At 36.8% G+C, this 20,639-nt stretch overlaps 1 protein-coding gene across 1 annotated transcript; it reads left to right on the top strand.

Moving 5' to 3' along the window:
• The first annotated feature begins 1,282 nt into the window (after window positions 1-1,282).
• LOC149210066 (ornithine decarboxylase-like) lies at window positions 1,283-1,654 on the top strand. The gene has a single exon (XM_089398853.1). The coding sequence runs from the start codon at window positions 1,283-1,285 to the stop codon at window positions 1,652-1,654; it is 372 nt and encodes a 123-aa protein (XP_089254979.1).
• Window positions 1,655-20,639: the final 18,985 nt, after the last annotated feature.

Consider the following 20,639-nt stretch of genomic DNA (forward strand, 5'->3'; position numbering starts at 1 on the left):
AAAATTGATAAATATGTCACCAACGCAATGTGACAACGATCCTGAAGGTCGAAATTCCCTTGATTTTAGTCATGCATGATGGATAATGATTTTCCCGCAAGCCTACTCAAAGCTCTGCACTTTTTCCATAATGGCTGCACCTTGGTGTCTTTTACGACTCCTTGCTACTTTGCAATGGCTTCGATGGCTTATATGCGCACACGCTGAACAATTGTTACATTGTTGTGACGAAAGATCAATGCAATATTGAAGGTGTTATTTTATATTTCATATATTAAAAATAAAAATTTACTTTTTTCAAAAACCAACATTACATAAAAAAAAATTTAGTAAAATCTTAAAAATTTACTTATTTTCAAAAACCAACATTCCATTAAAAAAAATTAGTAAAATCCTATTTCATTAGGTTGAAAATTATAAATTCACAAATTAAAATCAATATTTATACTTAATATTTTAATAATATATATATTTCTTTTAAAAATATAATATTTAACATTTAAGTTAAATATTATAATATAATATTAAATACAATATTTAACATTTAAGTTCAATTCTCCTTAACTCCATCAAAATTTGACCTAAAAACAAAAATTGAACAAGTTCAGAACAAATATTGGCATTTGAAAAGTTTTTAATTATTTTAGTTTTAAATTAAATATGTATTTAATTTTTTATTAAAATTTAATAATAATTGTTCTGAAATAATGAATTTTATAAATTAAAAATATATTTTGCTAAAAAATCAAAATTTCAAAAATTTTATATACTCACAAATAATTAATTAAAAATGAGCTAAATGTTTATCTTTGTTTTTAGGAAACAAGTTAACCATTCAAGAACTAATCACATTATTTTACAAGAGTGAAAAGTAGCCAGTAATTACACTAAATCTGGTTTTTCTTGAATAATAGTGATGAGTCAACTTAGGTGAGTAAATAGTATCCAATAATAACTAAATTATAATAGTATCCGATAACTAAATTATAATAAAATTATAATAGTATCCGATAACTAAATTATAATAGTATCCAATGTAAGATAGCGAGCTCCTACATTGTAATAATGTAATGAACGTACGGCGAATTTGACAGTTTTGGAGAATTGAACCAGAGTCACTGTTTTCCTCGTTGAACCAGCGTCCCTGTGTGCAAATTCCCGACACACTATTTCTCTTATTGTGTACCTCAAGTTCCTCCGCGGCTACAGATGTAGAATAGCGAGAGGTGTTGCAAGGGCGGGTGGTGTATTTGACGTCGCCGATTACTTGGAAGTTTCCGTTATGAGTGAACCGGGTCGATATTTTGCCGAGACCTCCTTCTGGCTGGCCTCCTGTGTAATCGGAAAACGGGTAAGAGGAGAAGTGAGGGAGTATTGGATTAACGACGGCATCCATGGCTCCCTGAGATGTATTCTTCACCAGAAAGCTGTCGTTACTGTGGCCTGCAAATCCCGCCGCTCTAATACTGCTTGCACCAAGCTGCCTAGGTATCCGTCTACTCTCCTGATCGATTACTTGCTGCCGGAGCTGGTGGTGGGTGACTGGCTTGTTTTTCCCAACATGGGCGCGTACGCTGCTTCCATCGGCACTAATTTTAATGGCTTCTCCGTTTCTGCCATTCCAACCTACTGTGCCGCATCCGCGCCTGTCTAAACATCTCAAATCAAATGATATATGAAGATCATAAAAGATCTAGAAAGTAGAAAATAAATCCAATAAGCTATTATATCGCCAATCCGCTAGGCTATTATATCCCTAATCCTGATTATGATCAGTTATTATATTTCCAATCCTAAATACGATCGATTGAAAGGCTATTTATTTCGTTGTAGATAGCTGTCTACCGAAACACAAACAGTTGTACAGTATTATTATAATCATAGCATAGTGCTAACGAATCATGTTTTTATATGCGCGTTACCTGATCAGTCAACTTGCTATAAAGCATAGTCACTCAAATTTGGAAATAATGTTTATATTAGTAAATTTGTTTGGAAATAATGTTTATATCAGTAAATTTGTTTATATTAGTAAATTGATAAATTAAATTTGTTAGTTGGAATTTGTTTGAGATGTTTTTTTATAATAATAATATGTAAGATTGTAATTTGATTTTGAAAATAATAAATAAATAATTTTATGAGTAATTTCATATACAATTTCTGTTTTTATAGTTTTTTTTGTATCAGAGCTAAATTATGTACTTATTTATATATTTTATTATTTTTATCTATTTTGATTTGAATCTATTATTATTTGAGATTTGAGATTTTTGTTAAGAAGATGAATTACAATAATTGTTTTGAAACTTTATCAAATTTTAATGATGAGATTAATGTGAAAGACATTATTATTTATATATAATTATTATTGGTGAATATTTTTACTAACCAAAACTCATGGCTCTGCAGAAGTTTAAAATCGACCATGGAAGATGCTAGTCATGATCCACTTGATGCTTTTATGTTAGACTTGATAAGAAATCTGTCCATGGAAGATTACAAAAGCAATGAAAATGAGAAAAAGAGAATTATTGAGCATTTCAGAAGGTACAAACCAATTTGTTGCTTCTGCAAGTTGAGAGATGGGTGCAAATTTAGGTTCATGAACAATCCAAAACATTCAAAAACCCTTCAACCCAGATACCAGTGCCATAATTGCAACAAACATTTCACGTTTGGAGGTAGGAAACACTGTGATACCCCATCTTCAAAGAAACGTAAACATGAAGAGGAAGCAGAAGATATTGCATTAACTAATCGTAGCAGTGCCATGGGATCTTTTGTTCACTTACCTTCTGCAACTCAAAAGAGTAGTCCACCAAGTTCAGGGCAGGCGAGAGAACATGAAGGAAATGCAATTCTTGGTATCTATGAACATGAGTCCGGCCTTATCCAAGTCCGGTTTAACCATCCACCAGAATCCTCAGTAGGTAAACCAAATGAAAATACAAATCTTGAAATCAAGGAAGAAGGGGAATCATGGTTAAATTTGGAAAACGAAACTGGTTTCAATGAGGAGGAGTTTGGCTTCATGCAATTGCAAGTTACCCATCCACCGGCCTCCTCGCTAGATAAACCTGATGAAAATACAAATCTTCACATCAACAAAGAAGTGGAATCATGGTTAAATTTGAAAAACAATATTTAAGTTGTTAGACAAATCAAGATAATAGCACAAGTTTTGCTTCTACTACTTTTGTAATTTGGTGCAATGCCCATATTTGTTGTTAGACAAATCAAGATAATAGCAGAAGTTTTGTTAGTGCAATGCCCATATTTGTTGTGAAGAAAAATTACAATTTCATTGAAGATTTCTCTAGGATGATGTGGATTTGTAGACCAGTGTATGAGCAGAATGACCACAACCAATTTTGTACAATTTTGAGGAAATTGCCCAAAATATTCTATTAAAGTTCTATTTTTATTTTCTTTTAATAGAAGTAAATATAGCAAAATACTATGTGTAGAGAGAAAAAAAAAAAATTAAATATAAATAAAATTTATTTATTATTTTAATTTTTTTTTTTTTTTTTTTTTTAATTTATGATAAAACATACATATTTTTATGCTACAAATTTAAATAATAAAATTAAAATTCATTAAGAACAAATATTTATTATAAATTTAATATAATAAATATAAAAATTAAAATAAATATTCGTTCTCAATTTAACATATATGGAATACAAAAATTGAATTTTATCCAGAAATATAATAATATATTTTAATTATTTACCGCCGGAAAAGTTTTAAAGCGGCAAAACCTACGCTGGAGGTTGAATTCTGTTACTTTCGTCGTCCTCGCGCGCCCAGTGACGACTCGGAGGCAGCGAATGCAGTTCCAAAATGTTTACGTAAGAAAATAAGTTTGAATTATTATTTGCGGATAATAATTGGGTTTTAATAAAATATTTTAATTTAGTTTTGATGATGATTTATATTTGTTGGTTTGAAAGGTTCAAAAATTTCTCATATGTTATTTTTACTAAAAAGATTTTACTTAATTTATTATGGATAATAGAAATTTGAATACATAAAATATTTTAGGTTAATGGAATAATGAATATAAATAATAAAATATATGAAAATGTAAAAAGGGTTTTAATTGTTGATTTTTTAAAAGCTTATTTGAATAGTAATGATTAATAAATTCAAAATATATTTCAGGGTTATTCTAATAGTTTATTTTTCATAAATAATTTTGTTTATTTGTTAATTTTCCAAAAATTGTTTATTGGTTTAAATTTTAAGTTTCAAAAAATTTAAATTTCTCAGCAATGGGACGCTGAAGTTAATCATTTAAGGAAATTTTTGGGGATTAATTAGTTATAGATTGCCTAAAATTTTTAAGCATGTGAAGCTAATCCTGTAGTGGATATTTTGGGACTAAGTTATTAATTGTCTAAAATTTTGAAGCATGATTATAGTTGCATTATATTGCAAGATTTATAAAAAAATTGATATTTTAAAAGAATTCAAATTTTAAATCCGTAAAATGTCTAACTTCTAATGAAGAAAACCCATAAGCATAACATTCTCATTCTTTTTTTCTTTTTTTTTCTCGCATATTCTTCCATTAAAAAATAAAATAAAGCCTACTCCTTTACAGGAAATCAATCATAGCATCACTTATTTATCTAGTTTTCTTTTGTTATAATAATGATAAGTTATCATATTAGTTATTAATCATTAATAATCATTGATTTTCTAATATTTTTGAAAATTATTTTTATATTTAAAATAATTAAATTAAAAAATAAGTAAAATGTTTTAAAAGTCACGAGGGTTAGTTAAATCAATTGATAATTAATTGTTTTAAAGTTTTTGTTCTTAATTATTTAATAAATTTTATTTCATTTTATTTGTTAAATGAAATATTAATGGTAACAAGTAAATATTTTTAAAATCAATTTTAAAAGTAGCTTTTTTTTGGGAAAATATAAATTTATTTTATAATCGTATATATATATATATATATATATATATATATTATTGGTTATTTAATTATCAAGTGTATGTAGTAATTTAGATGTAAAATAGTTTATCCAATCTTCATATTTTTAAGTAAGAAAAAAATAAATTGCTATAAATTTATTTTTTTAATTATTTAATAAATTTAATGTTATTTTTTATCGTTAGATATGAGACTTTTGTGATCCATATTGTAGATAAATGTCTTTCGGAATCAGTAAAGAATTTTAAAATCAATTTTAGGAATAGGTTTTTTTTTTAAAAATCAATTTTTTAATTGTATTATTTATTTATTAGTTTATTTAAATATTAAGTGTACTTAGTGATTTAGATGTAAAACAAGTACTCAATTCATATTTTTAAGAGAGTTGTCTTTAGTGCGACTTTTTGGACTTTTTAGTGCCTGAATTTGAGGTGAAATCTTGAATTGTGTTATTTAAACCGGTTTTTTTACTATATATATGGATTCAGCACCCTGAAAAACCCCTAGGGAAACCCCTAGGGCACTTCCATTGTGCAAGGGTTACCCATTAAGTTTGTGATTTCAATAAATTCCTACTATAGAAATTAGACCCTTCCAAAAAGTGGCACTAAAGACAACTAGATTTTTAAGTAAATCAAACATGGAAATAAATTGAAAATCCACCAAAAATAATATTTGTTTCAGTCTGGATGTATTGAGAATTATGCAAATAATACTTTTTAAATGTAAAATTTAACTATACACCTTTCTATGTTACACTAAATCTATTAAAAAAATAATTAAAAATTAAAAATAAAAGAGAAAAAATAGTAATTTTTAATACATAATTTTATTTTATTATTATTTTTTAAAAAGTTTAGTATAAATTTTCATATTCCTTTAATAATAACATCTAAATCCAGAAGAGAGGAGGTGGAGGCATGTCATCACCATTTTACTAGCCCACATTCCAATGGGATGTACTTATCACTTGTTTTGCAAAGTTCATGAGCCAACATTATGTTCCACCACTCAAGGAGCTTGTCAGTTAATTTCCACAAATTCTATATGGCAAAGAGGTTGGTCGAAGGTACGGGAAAATTTAGAATTAAATGAAGGTCATACCAAGCCACTGAGTGGCCTACCAAGTTGTGCCCTCCCTAAAAGGAAGGTTGTGTACAACCGAGATGTGGTGTCCAGAGAGGTGAAAGATGTTATTAAACATGAATTCCAACCAAAGGAACCTGAGAAGATAGAGTTTGAGCTAAAGGAGGAAGAATCAAAATCTACAACAGAGGAGGAATCAGAAGATGAAGAACCACAAACTTTGGCTGTGAGAAGATCAGTTCAAGAAAGAATGCAACCGGAAAGGTATAGTCCATCTGCTTTCTATTCAAATTTTTCTTTGTCTGTTAGTGATGATGATCCCAAAAATGTGAAGGAAGTAGTGGATTCAGAGGATGAAAAACTCTGGAAAGAGGCCATGGTTGATGAAATGGCATCTTTGCACAAAAATGAGGCTTGGGATCTGGTGGAGTTTCCGGCTGGAAGGAAACTCAATGGCAACAAATGAGTGTTCAAGAAGAAGACAAATGTAGAAGGAAAGCTGGAGAAATACAAAGCTCGGTTGGTAGCAAAAGGTTATTCCCAGGTGCCGGGACTTGATTTTGGTGATATTTTTTCTCCTGTTGCCAAGGTAACTTCTATTAGATTACTTTTATCTATTGTTGCTGCTTTTGATTTTGAGGTAGAACAGATGGATGTAAATACAACATTTCTTCACGGGGATCTGGAAGAGGAAATCTACATGAAGCAACCTGAAGGCTTTGCGGTGAAGGGTAAGAAAGAACTGGTATGAAAGTTAAATAAGTCTCTGTATGGGTTAAAACAGTCACTAAGGATGTGGTATAAGAAATTTGATACATTTATACTAGGACTTGGCTTCACTAGAAGCAAAGAAGATCACTATGTGTATTTTAAATTAATTGGTGACCGTGTTATTTATCTGGTCTTGTATGTGGATGATATGTTGCTGGTTGGAAATGACAAAGAAATTATCCAGGATTTGAAGACCCAATTTCCCTCTAAATTCGACATGAAAGATCTTGGTGCTGCAAACTATATTTTGGGCATGGAAATTAAAAGAGATTGGGCAAAGAGGAAGCTCTGGTTAAACCAAAGGAAGTATGTCGAGACAATACTGCAGAGGTTTAATATGCAGAATAGTAAACTGGTTAAGGTTCCTATTCCTGTAGGTGTGAGGTTATCTGCTGAACAATGCCCCAAGACAAAAGAAGAGGAAGAGGACATGTCCCGTGTTCCATATGCAAGTGCAGTCGGTAGCCTAATGTATGCAATGGTTTGTATTAGACCAGACATTGCACATGCAGTGGGAGTATTGAGCAGGTTTATGTCAAAACCACGAAAGGAGCATTGGACAGTAGTGAAGCGGGTTTTTAGGTATTTGTGAGGCACTAGTGATTATGGTTTGTGCTACCAAGGAAGACCAGGATTGGATAGAATGTTGGATATTCGTGGCTTTGTTGATGCATACTGGGTAGGAGATCTGGATCAGAGAAGATCTACAAGTGGGTATGTGTTTAACCTATTTAGAGGTGCATTCAGTTGGATGAGTAAGAAACACTCTGTAGTGGCACTATCAACTACAGAGGCAGAATACATGGCAGGCACTCATGCAAGCAAGGAAGCAGTTTGGTTGCAGAGATTTTTTTCAAGTATGGGGTTAGTATAGGGAGCTATAAGGATAGACTGTGACAACTAAAGTGCAATTTTCTTGGCAAAGAACCCTGCATATCATTCAAAGACAAAGCACATTGATGTTCTGTATCATTTTGTGAGGGATATGATAGAAGACAAAAAGGTGTTGCTGGTAAAGGTGGACATTTTAAAGAATATTGTAGATGCATTGACAAAATCTGTGACTAGGGCTAGAAAAATGACTAAGCTCTCTTGTGGCCCCTTGTGGACAGAAAACAATAAGTGGGAGAATGTTGGGTTGTGTTATATTCTTTCCACAACTAGCCTACGTAGTTAATGGGGGTTAGAGGAGGAGGGTCACATGGGGTTTGAGGTGTACCCGTAACCCCACTTTATGGGGTCCAAGGCAGCGCCCCGGAAAATTTTGGTTTTGGACCCTATGTTAGTTGGGCAGACCCACCTATTGTTTTGTGAATGATTTTCACACATGTTTTTGGATGCGATGGTTTTTGGTCCATGGTATTGGATGCGATGGTTTTCGGTCCATGGTATTGGACGCGATGGTTTTCAGTCCATGGTATTGGATGCGATGGTTTTCGGTCCATGGTATTGGACGCGATGGTTTTCGGTCTATGGTATTGGATGCTTCGGCATGTATAAATATGTATTGTAACATTGAAAGGAATATAAATGAAAATTGAAGCTGGTAGTCCCAGGTTTGGGATCCAGGGGAAAATATCAATGTATATGTGTTTTATGTGTCATGCTCTCGCATTTTTATTTTGTGTGTTTTAGAATTCGTATGTAGGTAATTTATGTATGGGGTTAAAACCTACATCCTAATATACAACCAATTCACTCTATCAAATGCTTTTGATAGATAAACCTTCATAATCATACCTTTGCGATTTTTGATGTGTAAAGTATGAAGTACTTCCTGGGTTGTGCCAAAAGCTTCATGAATCTTCTTGTCTTGGAAGAAAGCAAATTGTTCGAGTGAGATGTGGGTGGATAGAATGGGCCTCAACTGATTTGCTATGATTTTAGCAATAATCTTGTATAAGCAGTTACAGAGGGATATAGGGCGATATTCATCAAAGGAGGATGAATTATCAGATTTTGGGATAAGAGCAATAAATGTAGAGGTAATGGCAGTCCCCAAATTTCCTCGTGTTCTAGAGTCCTCAATGACATGTAGTAAATCTGTACCAATGATATCAAAAAATGGTAGATAGAACTTACATAGGCATGTATCATTGAGGCTATTCTCCTTTGGAACGTTCACCAAACACGGTTCATATTACAGACTTAATGAAGAGCAATAATTCCTCTCAGGATTTTTAAACTCAAAGTGTGGTGATCGTTGTCCAAGCCAGTTGGATCTGTGCTCTGCTTGCACATATACATGCATGGGCTATTTATAAGGAATAATAATAGCTCCAATAATGACATCCTTATGTTTATACTAAACGGAGCCAACACAACACCACAATCAATGATATCATCTTCCTTCGATTTGGACTTTCCCCTTCAGATATTGACGTTGGCCCCAATAAATGATTTTGGCCTCTAGAAGTGCAAGAAATTCGATGAATGAATTCAGCCACCAACAATGCTCAATGGGATTTAGAAATTTCCCCCCTAGATCGATCCCCTTGGCCATTGAATCAATCTGCAATAAAAAATCGTCAAGCTGGTAGGATGCATAGCTCTTACGCCACTGTAATATTACCAAAGCTTTATTTGACCAATTTTATTGTAATTTTGCTTCAAAAAATTAATCTAAATTTTTTTAATCAAAATTCACAATTTCCACCATAAATTCCTTGGCACACCAAACCCATAAATGTAGAAACTCAAAACAAACATGACAACGAACTCAGCTTTATTATATTAATTGGAATAATACAATACATGCCAATACAACTACCAAGAGTACAACTACCAAGAGTTGAGCTGGAAAATAGTTGAGATGGCCTCCAAAATAGATTCCAATACAACTACCAAGAGCTGAGCTGGAAAATAGTTGAGATGGCCTCCAAAATAGTTGCTTTGATATTGAATTTGGTCTGCCAAATTGTAAGTAGAAATGAAGCTCTAACTCGAGAACTAAAAGATCCTCATTCTAATCCACATATCTACTCCATTTCAATTCACACTGATGTTGATGATCTTCTCTGGGATTTATAAGTGAAACCTCCTTAATAGTGGGTTTGGTTTTTGTCAACTCACACAAGGAACCCAAGGGTCTTCATCTTGGGGCTTTCTAAAGTTGAGAACCATGTTCCCAAAACCTATTTAATAAGAAAATACTCCAATCCAACATATCCCAAATGATTCGTTTTCCCTCTTTTTAAAGACTTATGGATAGCTCTCAAACCTTCTAGAAGCACTTTTATTCTATTAGTTTATTTCCCTTCTAGAGGCTTCTTCTTTTATTTTATTTAAGTGACTCTTTTTAATTTATTTTATTTAAGTCACATTTTTAATACCATAAAATGGTAAATTTGCTTCTACACTCTCTCCAACCACTAAAAGTCACTTTTCATCATCCCATCCTGTAGATCTCTTCATTCTAGTTCCAATGAGCTATTACACTAAGGTGATTCTCCAAATAATTGTCTACAAACTACACCTTTAGCATTTTAAATTAAAATATGTTGATTCTAATGCCATTTTAGAGGAGTCTCCAGACTACGTTGAAACCAAGAACGAACTTTGTGGAGCTTATTCTTATGATGAAATATAACAAGAAAACCCCATCAAACCTCATAGAACTCCTCAAAAACCCTTCAGCCCCACCGATGGCTTATTTATGCCCCTGTGGCCTAGTTGCCACAAACCCTAGAAATCCATCCTAACTGCATCAGAAGAGAGACTAAAAATGGGGACATTACAAATTCCAACACTTAGTTTCTTTTACAATTTTAATTCATTCACTACAATACTTCACTTCAATTACTATGCACAGTTCATCTACTTCACCAAAAACATAAACTTCAACAACAAACAAATTCACAATTATGATTTCAACATAAAACAACAACATACAAGTCCAATAGCAATAATACATGGGAGTTGGAACTCCCAAAAAAAACTCCCCTTATCTCAATTAACTCAGAATTTCAGTTTACAATACTTCAAATTTACATGCCAACCTGTTGGGCCAAACTCGAAAATTTTGTTGCCTCAACTCGTACACACCCTCAAAGAAAACTTGTTTAGCCCCCTTGACTTGCACACCCAACCGAACCCAAAACCAAAAACCTATGAAGCTCATGCAGCCCTTTGGCTTGCACACCCTATCAAAACCCATAGAAACCAACTAGAACTCGCATGTCTTCGTCTCGTCCAAGTGAGCCACATAAAATCGACTTGTCCCTCTCTGACTCTCCTTTGCTCGTTACTTTCTACACTTCTTACGCTTCTTGCTTCGATGCTTGGATTGTCTCCTCATTGTTCCACTCGTCTCCATATATATATATATATATATATATATATATATAGATATATATATATATATATATATATATATATATATATATATATATATATATAGATATATATATATATATATATATATATATATATATATATATATATATATATATATATATATATATATATATATATATATATGTATTTATATATTTGACTTAGCTTGTCGAACGAGTGCCTCCCCATCTCAAGCCAACCCATATCATGCACAACTAACCTATCGTTCGGTTGCACAACCCCTTCATTCACTCACATACTTCGTGTTTTTTTGTCCCAAGTCCACATCATGTGCCCATCGCGGCTTTTCCATCATGCACAACACTCGTCACACATTGTCCCAACACCCTCGCCTTTGCCACCACACTAGCGCTTTTTCCATCGCACATTGCCCCGTTGCATGTCAACTCGATGGACTTCATTCCATTGTGGGCTCGTTCTTTGCACGACACCCCTCATGCACGTTTCTCCCACATCGCCTAACTCATTTCACCCAATGCCATTGCATGGCACCCTTTCTCATGTCTTCCCATAGGCGCCTTCACCCATCGCATGGAGCCCTCATACAACTTTGATTTTTGGCTGCTTGGGCATGCCTTCATGAGCACTCAAGCATGGGGGCTTGACATCCTCCGCCATTCTAAAACAGTTTTCATCTTTGACAACAACACCCTCAAAAATGTTAGGGTCCAATCCCAACCCCTTTATTTATGTAATAGGATCGAGTCATAGTTATAGTTAAGTAAAGAGTCAATAAAGCCCATATTAATAATTGTAAGTGGTTAACCCACATTTAATTCAGGGACCACAGTTAGTTGCAAATGGGCCATGGTATTAGATAGATGGTATTAATAATAACCATGGTATTGCATGTATGAATCCTATATAAAAGATAGAGACTCCCCTCAAGGAGCATCATGTCTTATTTTGTAATTGAGCTCAGCTCTATTGGAGGTTGCCCCCTCGAAGAGGCAAGTGAACATTGCTTTCTAAATAATAAAATACTTGTTGTTATTTCACATTGTTCTACGTTATAGTTATATTTCTTCACATATTTGGTATTTTGGTATCGTCTTGAAGGTTAAGAGCATAACAAGTGGTATCAAAGTGCTTTCCAGGGCCGATGGGATCTCCAATTTTTAGCAAAAAAAAATTTTGGCTAGAGACGTGTTCCAGCGTCTTTAAACCACTGGATTTTTCATTGAGCGCATAAACCTGTGGATTTGGGGAGGCATGCACGTAGGAAATACAAGAGGTGGTCATGCTTGTTGGACTCCCTTGTAACCCTTGTGGGTACCCCTTCGAGTAGTAGCGCATTAGACAGAACCACGCATGGACTGTCTTCCAAGTACCCTCTGGGTATATCGGAAGCCCCCTAACTCCCTTGAAACCTCTCCATAGATAAATCGTCGGCCATCTTGCTACTACAGTACATCAAGAACAGCACTCAGAGAGATTACTTGCGCGTATGATAGGGTAGTCAGGTTGTACGACTAAGGGTATGGTTGATCCTCCTTGGTTAGTGCCCTAAAAAATTGGGTCGAGTACTACTGTCAAACCCTTATGTATATTGCGATCTAGAGCACCTAACACTCCTGAAGACCATAGTTCCCTTCTCTATCTCTCGATCATGCATAATCTTTGCCAGATCAGATCTCGCAGGTGGGGTTTTGTCACAGCAGCAACAATCAGTTACGCCATTCAGATCTATCAGCTCAGCCATTCAGATTTATCAGATCCATCAGATCTGCCATCCAGATCTAGCAGTTTGGGCTCTGTAGTCATCGCAACAATCAGATCCACCATTCAGATCTGACTAATTGTGTGGGTTCCTATACCTGGGCATGATTTTCGCAGTACTTTGGGCAGTATTGACATTTCTGGGATTCAGCTATTGCAGTATTCCTAAGCAAGGAGTAAAACTCCGTTCAGAGTAAAAAAAAAAAAAAAAAAAAAAAAAAAAAATAAGAATCAGGGCGACGAGCCCATGAGAATCAGGTCAACGAGCTGAGCAAGCTGGTACCATTCAATTATTAGTGCCAAAAAATTTTGGGTGGTCCCAAATTTCAAGTATATTGGATCGGTGCATGGTACAAATTAGAGCTCAAGCTATGGCCAATGAGAGGATTGACAACCTTGAATCACAATTTAAAGATGTCATGTTGCAGCTGAAGACCTTAAATGAAACACTCTCAAAGGGCAAGGTGGAGGAACGCGCGAAGGCATATATTGGCAATGAAAACATTGAGGGCGAGTCTAGCCAGTCCCTTCACCTCTTTGGCACCCACCAACAATCCCATCCGCGACCACCCAAGCTGGACATGTATAAATTTGATGGCTCTCACCCGGCTGCATGGATAGCACAAATGGAGCAATATTTCACACTGAATTACATCTTGGATGATGCGACTCAGCTTAGTGTGGGTATCATGTACTTGGACAATGAAAGATGGCAATGGTGGCAATGGCATCACCATTGCTATGGAAGACCCTTGACTTAGCAGACATTCAAAAAATCTCTTACGGATCGCTTTGACCAGGACTCTAATTTTTTGGGTCATCTCACTAAGCTCCGACAGACAGGAACAGTGAACGAATATATTACATCCTTTGAAGCCTTAGCTTCCGCACTGGAGGTCTACACGATGAGTTCTACGTTGAATGTTTTGTCAGTGGTCTCAAAGAAGCCATACAAGCCCACGTCCGACTACACCACCCTAGCTCATGGTTGCATGCTTGCAGGATAGCTCGTGAAGTAGAATGTGCGTTAGCGGACCAATCCAATTGCCCAATTTTCATCACCAAGGGTCGCCCCACACAAGCTCAAAGCACTACCTAAACACTCAAGGTTTAAAAGGTGTCACCAACAGAAATGGCGGAAAGAAGAAAGCAAGGATTGTGTTACTACTGTGATGAGAAATACTCCCCTAGGCATAAATGCAAGGAGCCCAAATTCTTTCAAATTGATGCTACTGATCACAGTTCCTCGAAGGAAGCCCCACCACTTGAGGAACCAAAGGAGGAAGAAGAGGACAACCAGCAGGACAATGTACCTGAAGAACCAGTTATCCCGTTGCATGCTTTGGCAAGGATTTCTTCTCCCCAAACTCTCAAAATCAGAGGTTTTATTAAGCATCGCCCAGTAGTAGTCTTGATTGATAGTGCCAGTACACATAATTGTATACATCAAAGAGTCGCGGAAGCAGTGCATTGTTTTTTCTGAGCAGTTTCTAACTTCCAGGTCCAAATTGCTAATGGGGGGACAATGAAATGTGAAGGCCGCTGTGAAAATGTCAAACTTCAAATGGGGGATTATCAGTTAAATACCCACATGTTTTCCATACACATGGGAGGGTGCGACATTTTCCTAGGTGTTGAATGGCTTTGCACACTTGGCCCAATCACAATGGATTTTCAGGAGTTATATATGAGCTTTAAGCAGAACAACCACAAACATACCCTCTGCGAACTCCAAGCGGGAGCTCCCTCTATCATCAGTTCACATCGGATGGAAAAATTGTTAAAAAAAGGGCCACCATGGAGTTATAGCCCAATTTAATGCCATCCAGGCCTTCGAACACAATTCTCTTCATATTCATCCCGAGATGCAACAGATCTTGAACAATCATCTGCCAGTCTTTGACAAGCCTCATGAGCTTCCACCCTCGAGAGGGGAACATGGTCATAGCATTACTTTGGTCCCAGGGGCCCAACCACCAAATGTGCACCCATATAGATATCCGTTCGCCCAAAAGAATGAAATTAAAAAAATAATCAAGGAACTCTTGGAAGCAGGCGTCATTCGTCCCAGCATTAGTCCTTATTCATATCCGGTGGTCATGGTGCTCAAGAAAGATGGGGAATGGCATATGTGTCCAGACTTTAGGGCCCTCAATAAGTTGACAGTCAAAGATAAATTCCCCATCCCAGTTGTCGATGATTTGCTGGATGAACTAAATGGGGCTCAATTCTTTACTAAGCTCAACCTTTGCTCGGGCTATCACCAAATTCGCATGAAAGAAGTCAACATTCCAAAGACTGCTTTCCGAACTCATGAAGGCCATTATGAGTTCTTGGCCATGCCATTTTTTCTTTGTAATGCCCCATCCACTTTTCAGAGCCTTATGAACCACCTGCTCAAACCATATCTCAGAAAATTTGTCCTTGTTTTCTTTGATGACATCCTCATCTACAGTCGCACCTGGGCCACACATCTTCAGCATGTAGATCTGCTCTTGCAACTGCTCCGCAAACATAAATTATTTTTCAAGATGCCCAAATTCTCCTTTGGCATGGAATAATTTGAGTATTTGGGCCACATCGTGGGGCATGAAGGTGTCAGGGTGGACCCCAAAAAGATCCAGGCAATGCAGGATTGGCCTCAACCAAAGACCTTGAAGAGCTTGAGAGGATTTTTGGGTCTCACAAGCTACTATCGCAAATTTGTCCGCAATTATGGTTGCATTGCTAGGCCCCTCACTCAACTCCTCAAGAAAAATTCATTCCTCTGGAATGATGAAGCACAACAGAGCTTTACAGCTCTCAAACATGCCATGTGTTCCACTCCAGTCTTAGCACTACCCGACTTCACCAAATCTTTTGTGATTGAATGTGATGCTTCTGGTATGGGTATTGGGGTGGTCTTAATGTAGGAAGGTCGACCCTTGGCCTTCACGAGCCAACAACTAAGTGGGAAGAATCTAGGAAAATCTACCTATGAAAAGGAGATGATTGCCATCTTACATGCAGTAGATAACCAACGACCATATTTATTGGGGCGATGTTTCCAAATCCGCATAAACCATCAAAGCCTTAAATATTTTTTGGAGCAATGCCTATCCTCACCAAAACAAAATAAATAGCTCGCCAAAATGCTGGGATATGATTATGAGATAATTTACAAGAAAGGGCACGAAAATATTGTAGCAGATGCGTTATCCCGCCAATTTGAGGAGGAAAGTACCCTGCTCGCAATTTCCCTTCACATTCCAGAATGGATTGAAGAGGCTCGCAAGGAATGGTTTTCAAATCCCTAGCTCTCCCAACTCATTAACCAATTGCAGGCGGATCCAAATTCCACGGTGGGCTACTCATGGTAGGATGAGATTCTTCAATACAAGGACAAAGTTGTAATATCACCAACATCCACCCTCAAAAGCTGCATTTTGGCGGAGTTGCACTCATCACCCACTGTAGGACATTCAGGCTTTCAGAACAAACATCACTCAAAGACAAGGGTTGTCAAAAATTATCTCCAAAATTCTACGGACCGTACCAAGTACTTCAGTGCAATGGAGAAGTCGCCTACAAGCTAGCTTTGCCACCCACTGCAAAAATCCATCTAGTCTTCCATGTCTCATGCCTCAAGAAAGTGATTGGGAACCATTGCAGAATTCAAACGAGTCTACCTGAAGTGGATGAAGAAGGGTCAATCTAGCTCCAACCTGAACAGGTGCTTGACACACGAGAACGGCACCTGCGTGGCCGCATGATTAAGGAAGTCCTCATCAAGTGGAAAGACACCTCTCCGAAAGATGCAACCTGGGAACCAGCCACTATCGTTGAGTAGTTTCCGTAGCTTCAGCCTTGAGGACAAGGCTATTCTTATGGGGGAGGGCATGTTAGGGTCCAACCCTAACCCCCTTATTTATGTAATAGGATCGAGTCATAGTTATAGTTAAGTAAAGAGTCATTAAAGCCCATATTAATAATTGTAAGTGGTTAAACCACATTTAATGCAGGGGCCACAATTAGTTGCAAATGGGCCATGGTATTAGATAGATGGTATTAATAAGAACCATGGTATTGCATGTATGAATCATATATAAAGGATAGAGACTCCCCTCGAGGAGCATCGTGTCTTATTTTGTAATTGAGCTCAGCTCTATTGGAGGTTTCCCCCTCGAAGAGGCAAGTGAACATTGCTTTCTGAATAATAAAATGCTTGTTGTTATTTCTCATTGTTCTATGTTCTGGGTGTATTTCTTCGCATATTTGGTATTCTGGTATCGTCTTGCAGGTTAAGAGCATAACAAGAAAACTTCTTCACCAAGACCTCCAATTGCCACAAAGCAGCAGTTGTACTAATTCCTTCAACATCAAGGAAGAATCTCACTTTTGATATATCCCATGCGACCGCATGAATCACAGTGTACAAGAATGACATGTGTTGGATGCCCCCTTGCAATCAACTAACTGGGTAGCTAATCCGATCATAGTGTCAACTCCACAAGAACACATGCACCCCAACATAGCAACCATTACCACATCCTCTTTATCATACGAGCTCTCCTTTGCTTTTACTCATCATGAAGCACCCTTCAATCGGAACCTCACTCTCCAAAGGGTCTCACCCTCCTAAGTATTTGATAGTGATCCCATCTCCTCAATGTGCTTAGAAAGATAGTTGTGTGGAGAAGTCATATGGCTTCCCATTCCCCATCACAATTCCATCTCTCTTCATCATTAGGAAGAATCCACCTGTGCCCAATATGAATCCTCCATACTTCTCTGCAATTTGCTTCATCAAAGGGGGATCGAAACACCTAACCCCACTCTCCTCTATAAAATCCGTCAAAACAAAATCGTCATAACCTAGTGTACCTATCTCCACGGCCTCAGCCTAGTCTATAGACACTCTTCCATCGACATCCTCAGCCTGCTCCAACATCTCAATCCATCTATCAACATATTCCTCCTCCAATCTCCTCATATACTCCTCACAATCCTCATCCCTTCTATAGTCTTCATCGAAAGAAGTCTGGGCATCAATCTTCTCTTTCTCAATGACCTTGCACTCACCAATTAAAGTATTTACACCCATCATCTTTGGCCTACCTAATGAACTTAGAACACCATATAGCAATTCCTTAATCAACTTCGAGTGTTGAATGAGCATTGACTCCAGACGATCCAACCTTTCATGGACCCCATCTTTTCATTGTCCTACTTTTGCACAAATCGTTGTCATCTTGCATTCTCTTACCATGGCCCTATGGTAAGAACAATCACAGGCTCCTCCACTCCTACATGAATGAATAGTTTCCCCATATGTGGTATTAAAACAACCTCATTCTCAACCATAAATTCTATTCCAAGTACGATCTCATATTCATCCATCCTGATTATTGTGAAGTAAACAATTCCTTTCCCAACTTCCAATCTTCCTTGGAACATCCTTCGTGATCCTAAGGACTCTACTTCCTTTTGAATTCACTACTTTGAAATGTGCATGGGTATATACATACTTCAACCCCAACCTCCTAGCCACATCTTCCTTCGTGAATTTTTCAGATGCTCCACTACCCAACATAGCCATCAACGATCTCCCAACAACATCCATCTCCATAAATTCAACTTCCTCCTTCCCAAAGCATGTTTCGAGGTAGCCTCCTTCACAGTAGTAGCTCCCAAAACCTGCATGACTCCAAAAGATCCCCAAGAACCTTGTTATCTCTCATCCTTCTCAGATTTCTACAATGTTGTAGCCTTTTACCTCAATGGACAATGTTTTTCCATCTTCTCTCCATCACATAGCCAACATACAAGCAACTTCTTCCCCTTCAGAAATCCACCTGAATTCAGTCCATCTTTCTTCAAGCACTTGTCCTTTCCTTTATCCTTCTTCTTCTTCTTGCATTTCTCTTTCCCTTTCATCTTCCCTGCATGGTAATCCAAAAGCTTGTTTGCAGCAGCGATGGCTTCTTCAAGATACTAAAATTTTTGCCTCTTTACTTCATCCTATGCCCATGATTGCAACCCAATCACAAATATAAACAACCTATCTCTCTCGACTATATCCAAAAGATCCAACATCAAACTCAAATACTCCCAAACGTATGCTCGTATGCTTCATATCTACTTAATGGAATTCACCTTGGCCTTGCACTTCAAGTCTCATCTTGTGGTCCAAAATGAGTTATCAAGTCTTTCTTCATCTTCTCCCATGTGGTGATGTCCTCCAAAATGTTTCCTAAGGCATTATACTTTGCACGTCTTCTCCACCAGATCTTCACATCCTTTGTCAAGAATAGCATGAAAATCCTTATCTTTACTTCATTATAAGTCACACCCATTTGATCAAAGTACTACTCCATGTCTCAAACAAAGTTTTTTAATATCTTTGTGTTCCTCGCACCATCATATGATTCTGGTTCTTTGATATTTATATGTACGGGATTGCCAGATGAACCCTACCCAACTGTTTTATTTAAAATTGTGATCTCATCCTTCATAGTGGAGAGGTCACTCACAACCTCTTCCAACCTATCCATCTTATCATAGATCTCCTTAGGCTTCTCAAACTTCTCTATATATTGATCAAACTTATCCAGAACCTATTGAACCAATTCTCATCTTATGTCTCGAGTCTGGCTACCGTCTCCTGAATCACCTAGAAAATATGCCATCTCCCTAACCTTGACTTCAAAAAGCTGCTCTAATATGATCTAGTGCCAACTATCATGGAGTGGCAGTTGTATCTTTAAACTCAACTTATTGAAGCTCTAATACCAAATCTCTGCACTCGACTTCTTCAAGCTCTAATACCAACTGTCATGCCCCTAGGGCAAACCTTTCACCTTAAGGTTCCCAAGTCCCTTAAGGTGTGTGGAACATCGTGTTTTCTTCCCAATGGCTTGGAAAAATTGGGTGATCTAGGTGGATATTAGTGGCCATCGCCTATGACACTTGGACCTCCACCATTATTTCTTTTAGTTTTTCATTTTCCTTACTTGTAGAATAATTTACGATTTTTGGCAATTTTTTGGGTCCTAAACTTCTGGAGCCGTTTTGAGGCCCTAAACAATGTTTTTTGGGAAAACTAGGGCCAACATACATAATTGATTCATGTTTCCCATTCAAAAGTTGTAGTCCTCGACTAGTTATTTCTATCGAGGTATTGTGTGCGTCAAATAGAGATCGTATGCCAAAGTTATGACCCCGGGAAGTTGATGTATCAATTTACCCAAATGGGGCCCATAGTTTGGCGCTTCATCTCATAGGGTTAGGTTTTTGGATGTTTAGGTTTTTCCATTGTTTCTCAATAATAAATAAGCCTTTGAGCCTCATTGTAACACAGTTCATAGGCATGTAGCCACCACATCTCTTCTCAGAGATAAGCTACCATCACCCGAGCTAGTCTTATTTCCATTCTGTTTGTAAGCATATTTTAATATTTGATATTAATGAAACGAATTGTTATTTCAGTTGCATCTATATATTTATGGTTATAGCTGTAATTTGTTGCATTCCTGTTTAAATATGGATTAGTGGTATCAGAGTGGTCTGCTCTTTCTCTGCTTTTCTTTGCATGTCCCCAACAAGGTCGGGATATAAGGAGTTAGGCTCGATCTGGTTGAACCTTTGCAAGATCAGCCTTGCAAACCCCGACAGTCGCCCATGGGGGAAGAAAATAAAGACGAAGGAGAAGGAGATCCTATCAAAATATTGCTCGAGGAGGCCCTCGAGAAACAATGGAACGCGATGATGG

The sequence above is a fragment of the Pinus tabuliformis genome, chromosome 1_2, assembly GCF_031772625.1.
Source record: "Pinus tabuliformis cultivar Carrire ecotype Pingquan chromosome 1_2, CPIR1, whole genome shotgun sequence".
NCBI lineage: Eukaryota > Viridiplantae > Streptophyta > Pinopsida > Pinales > Pinaceae > Pinus > Pinus tabuliformis.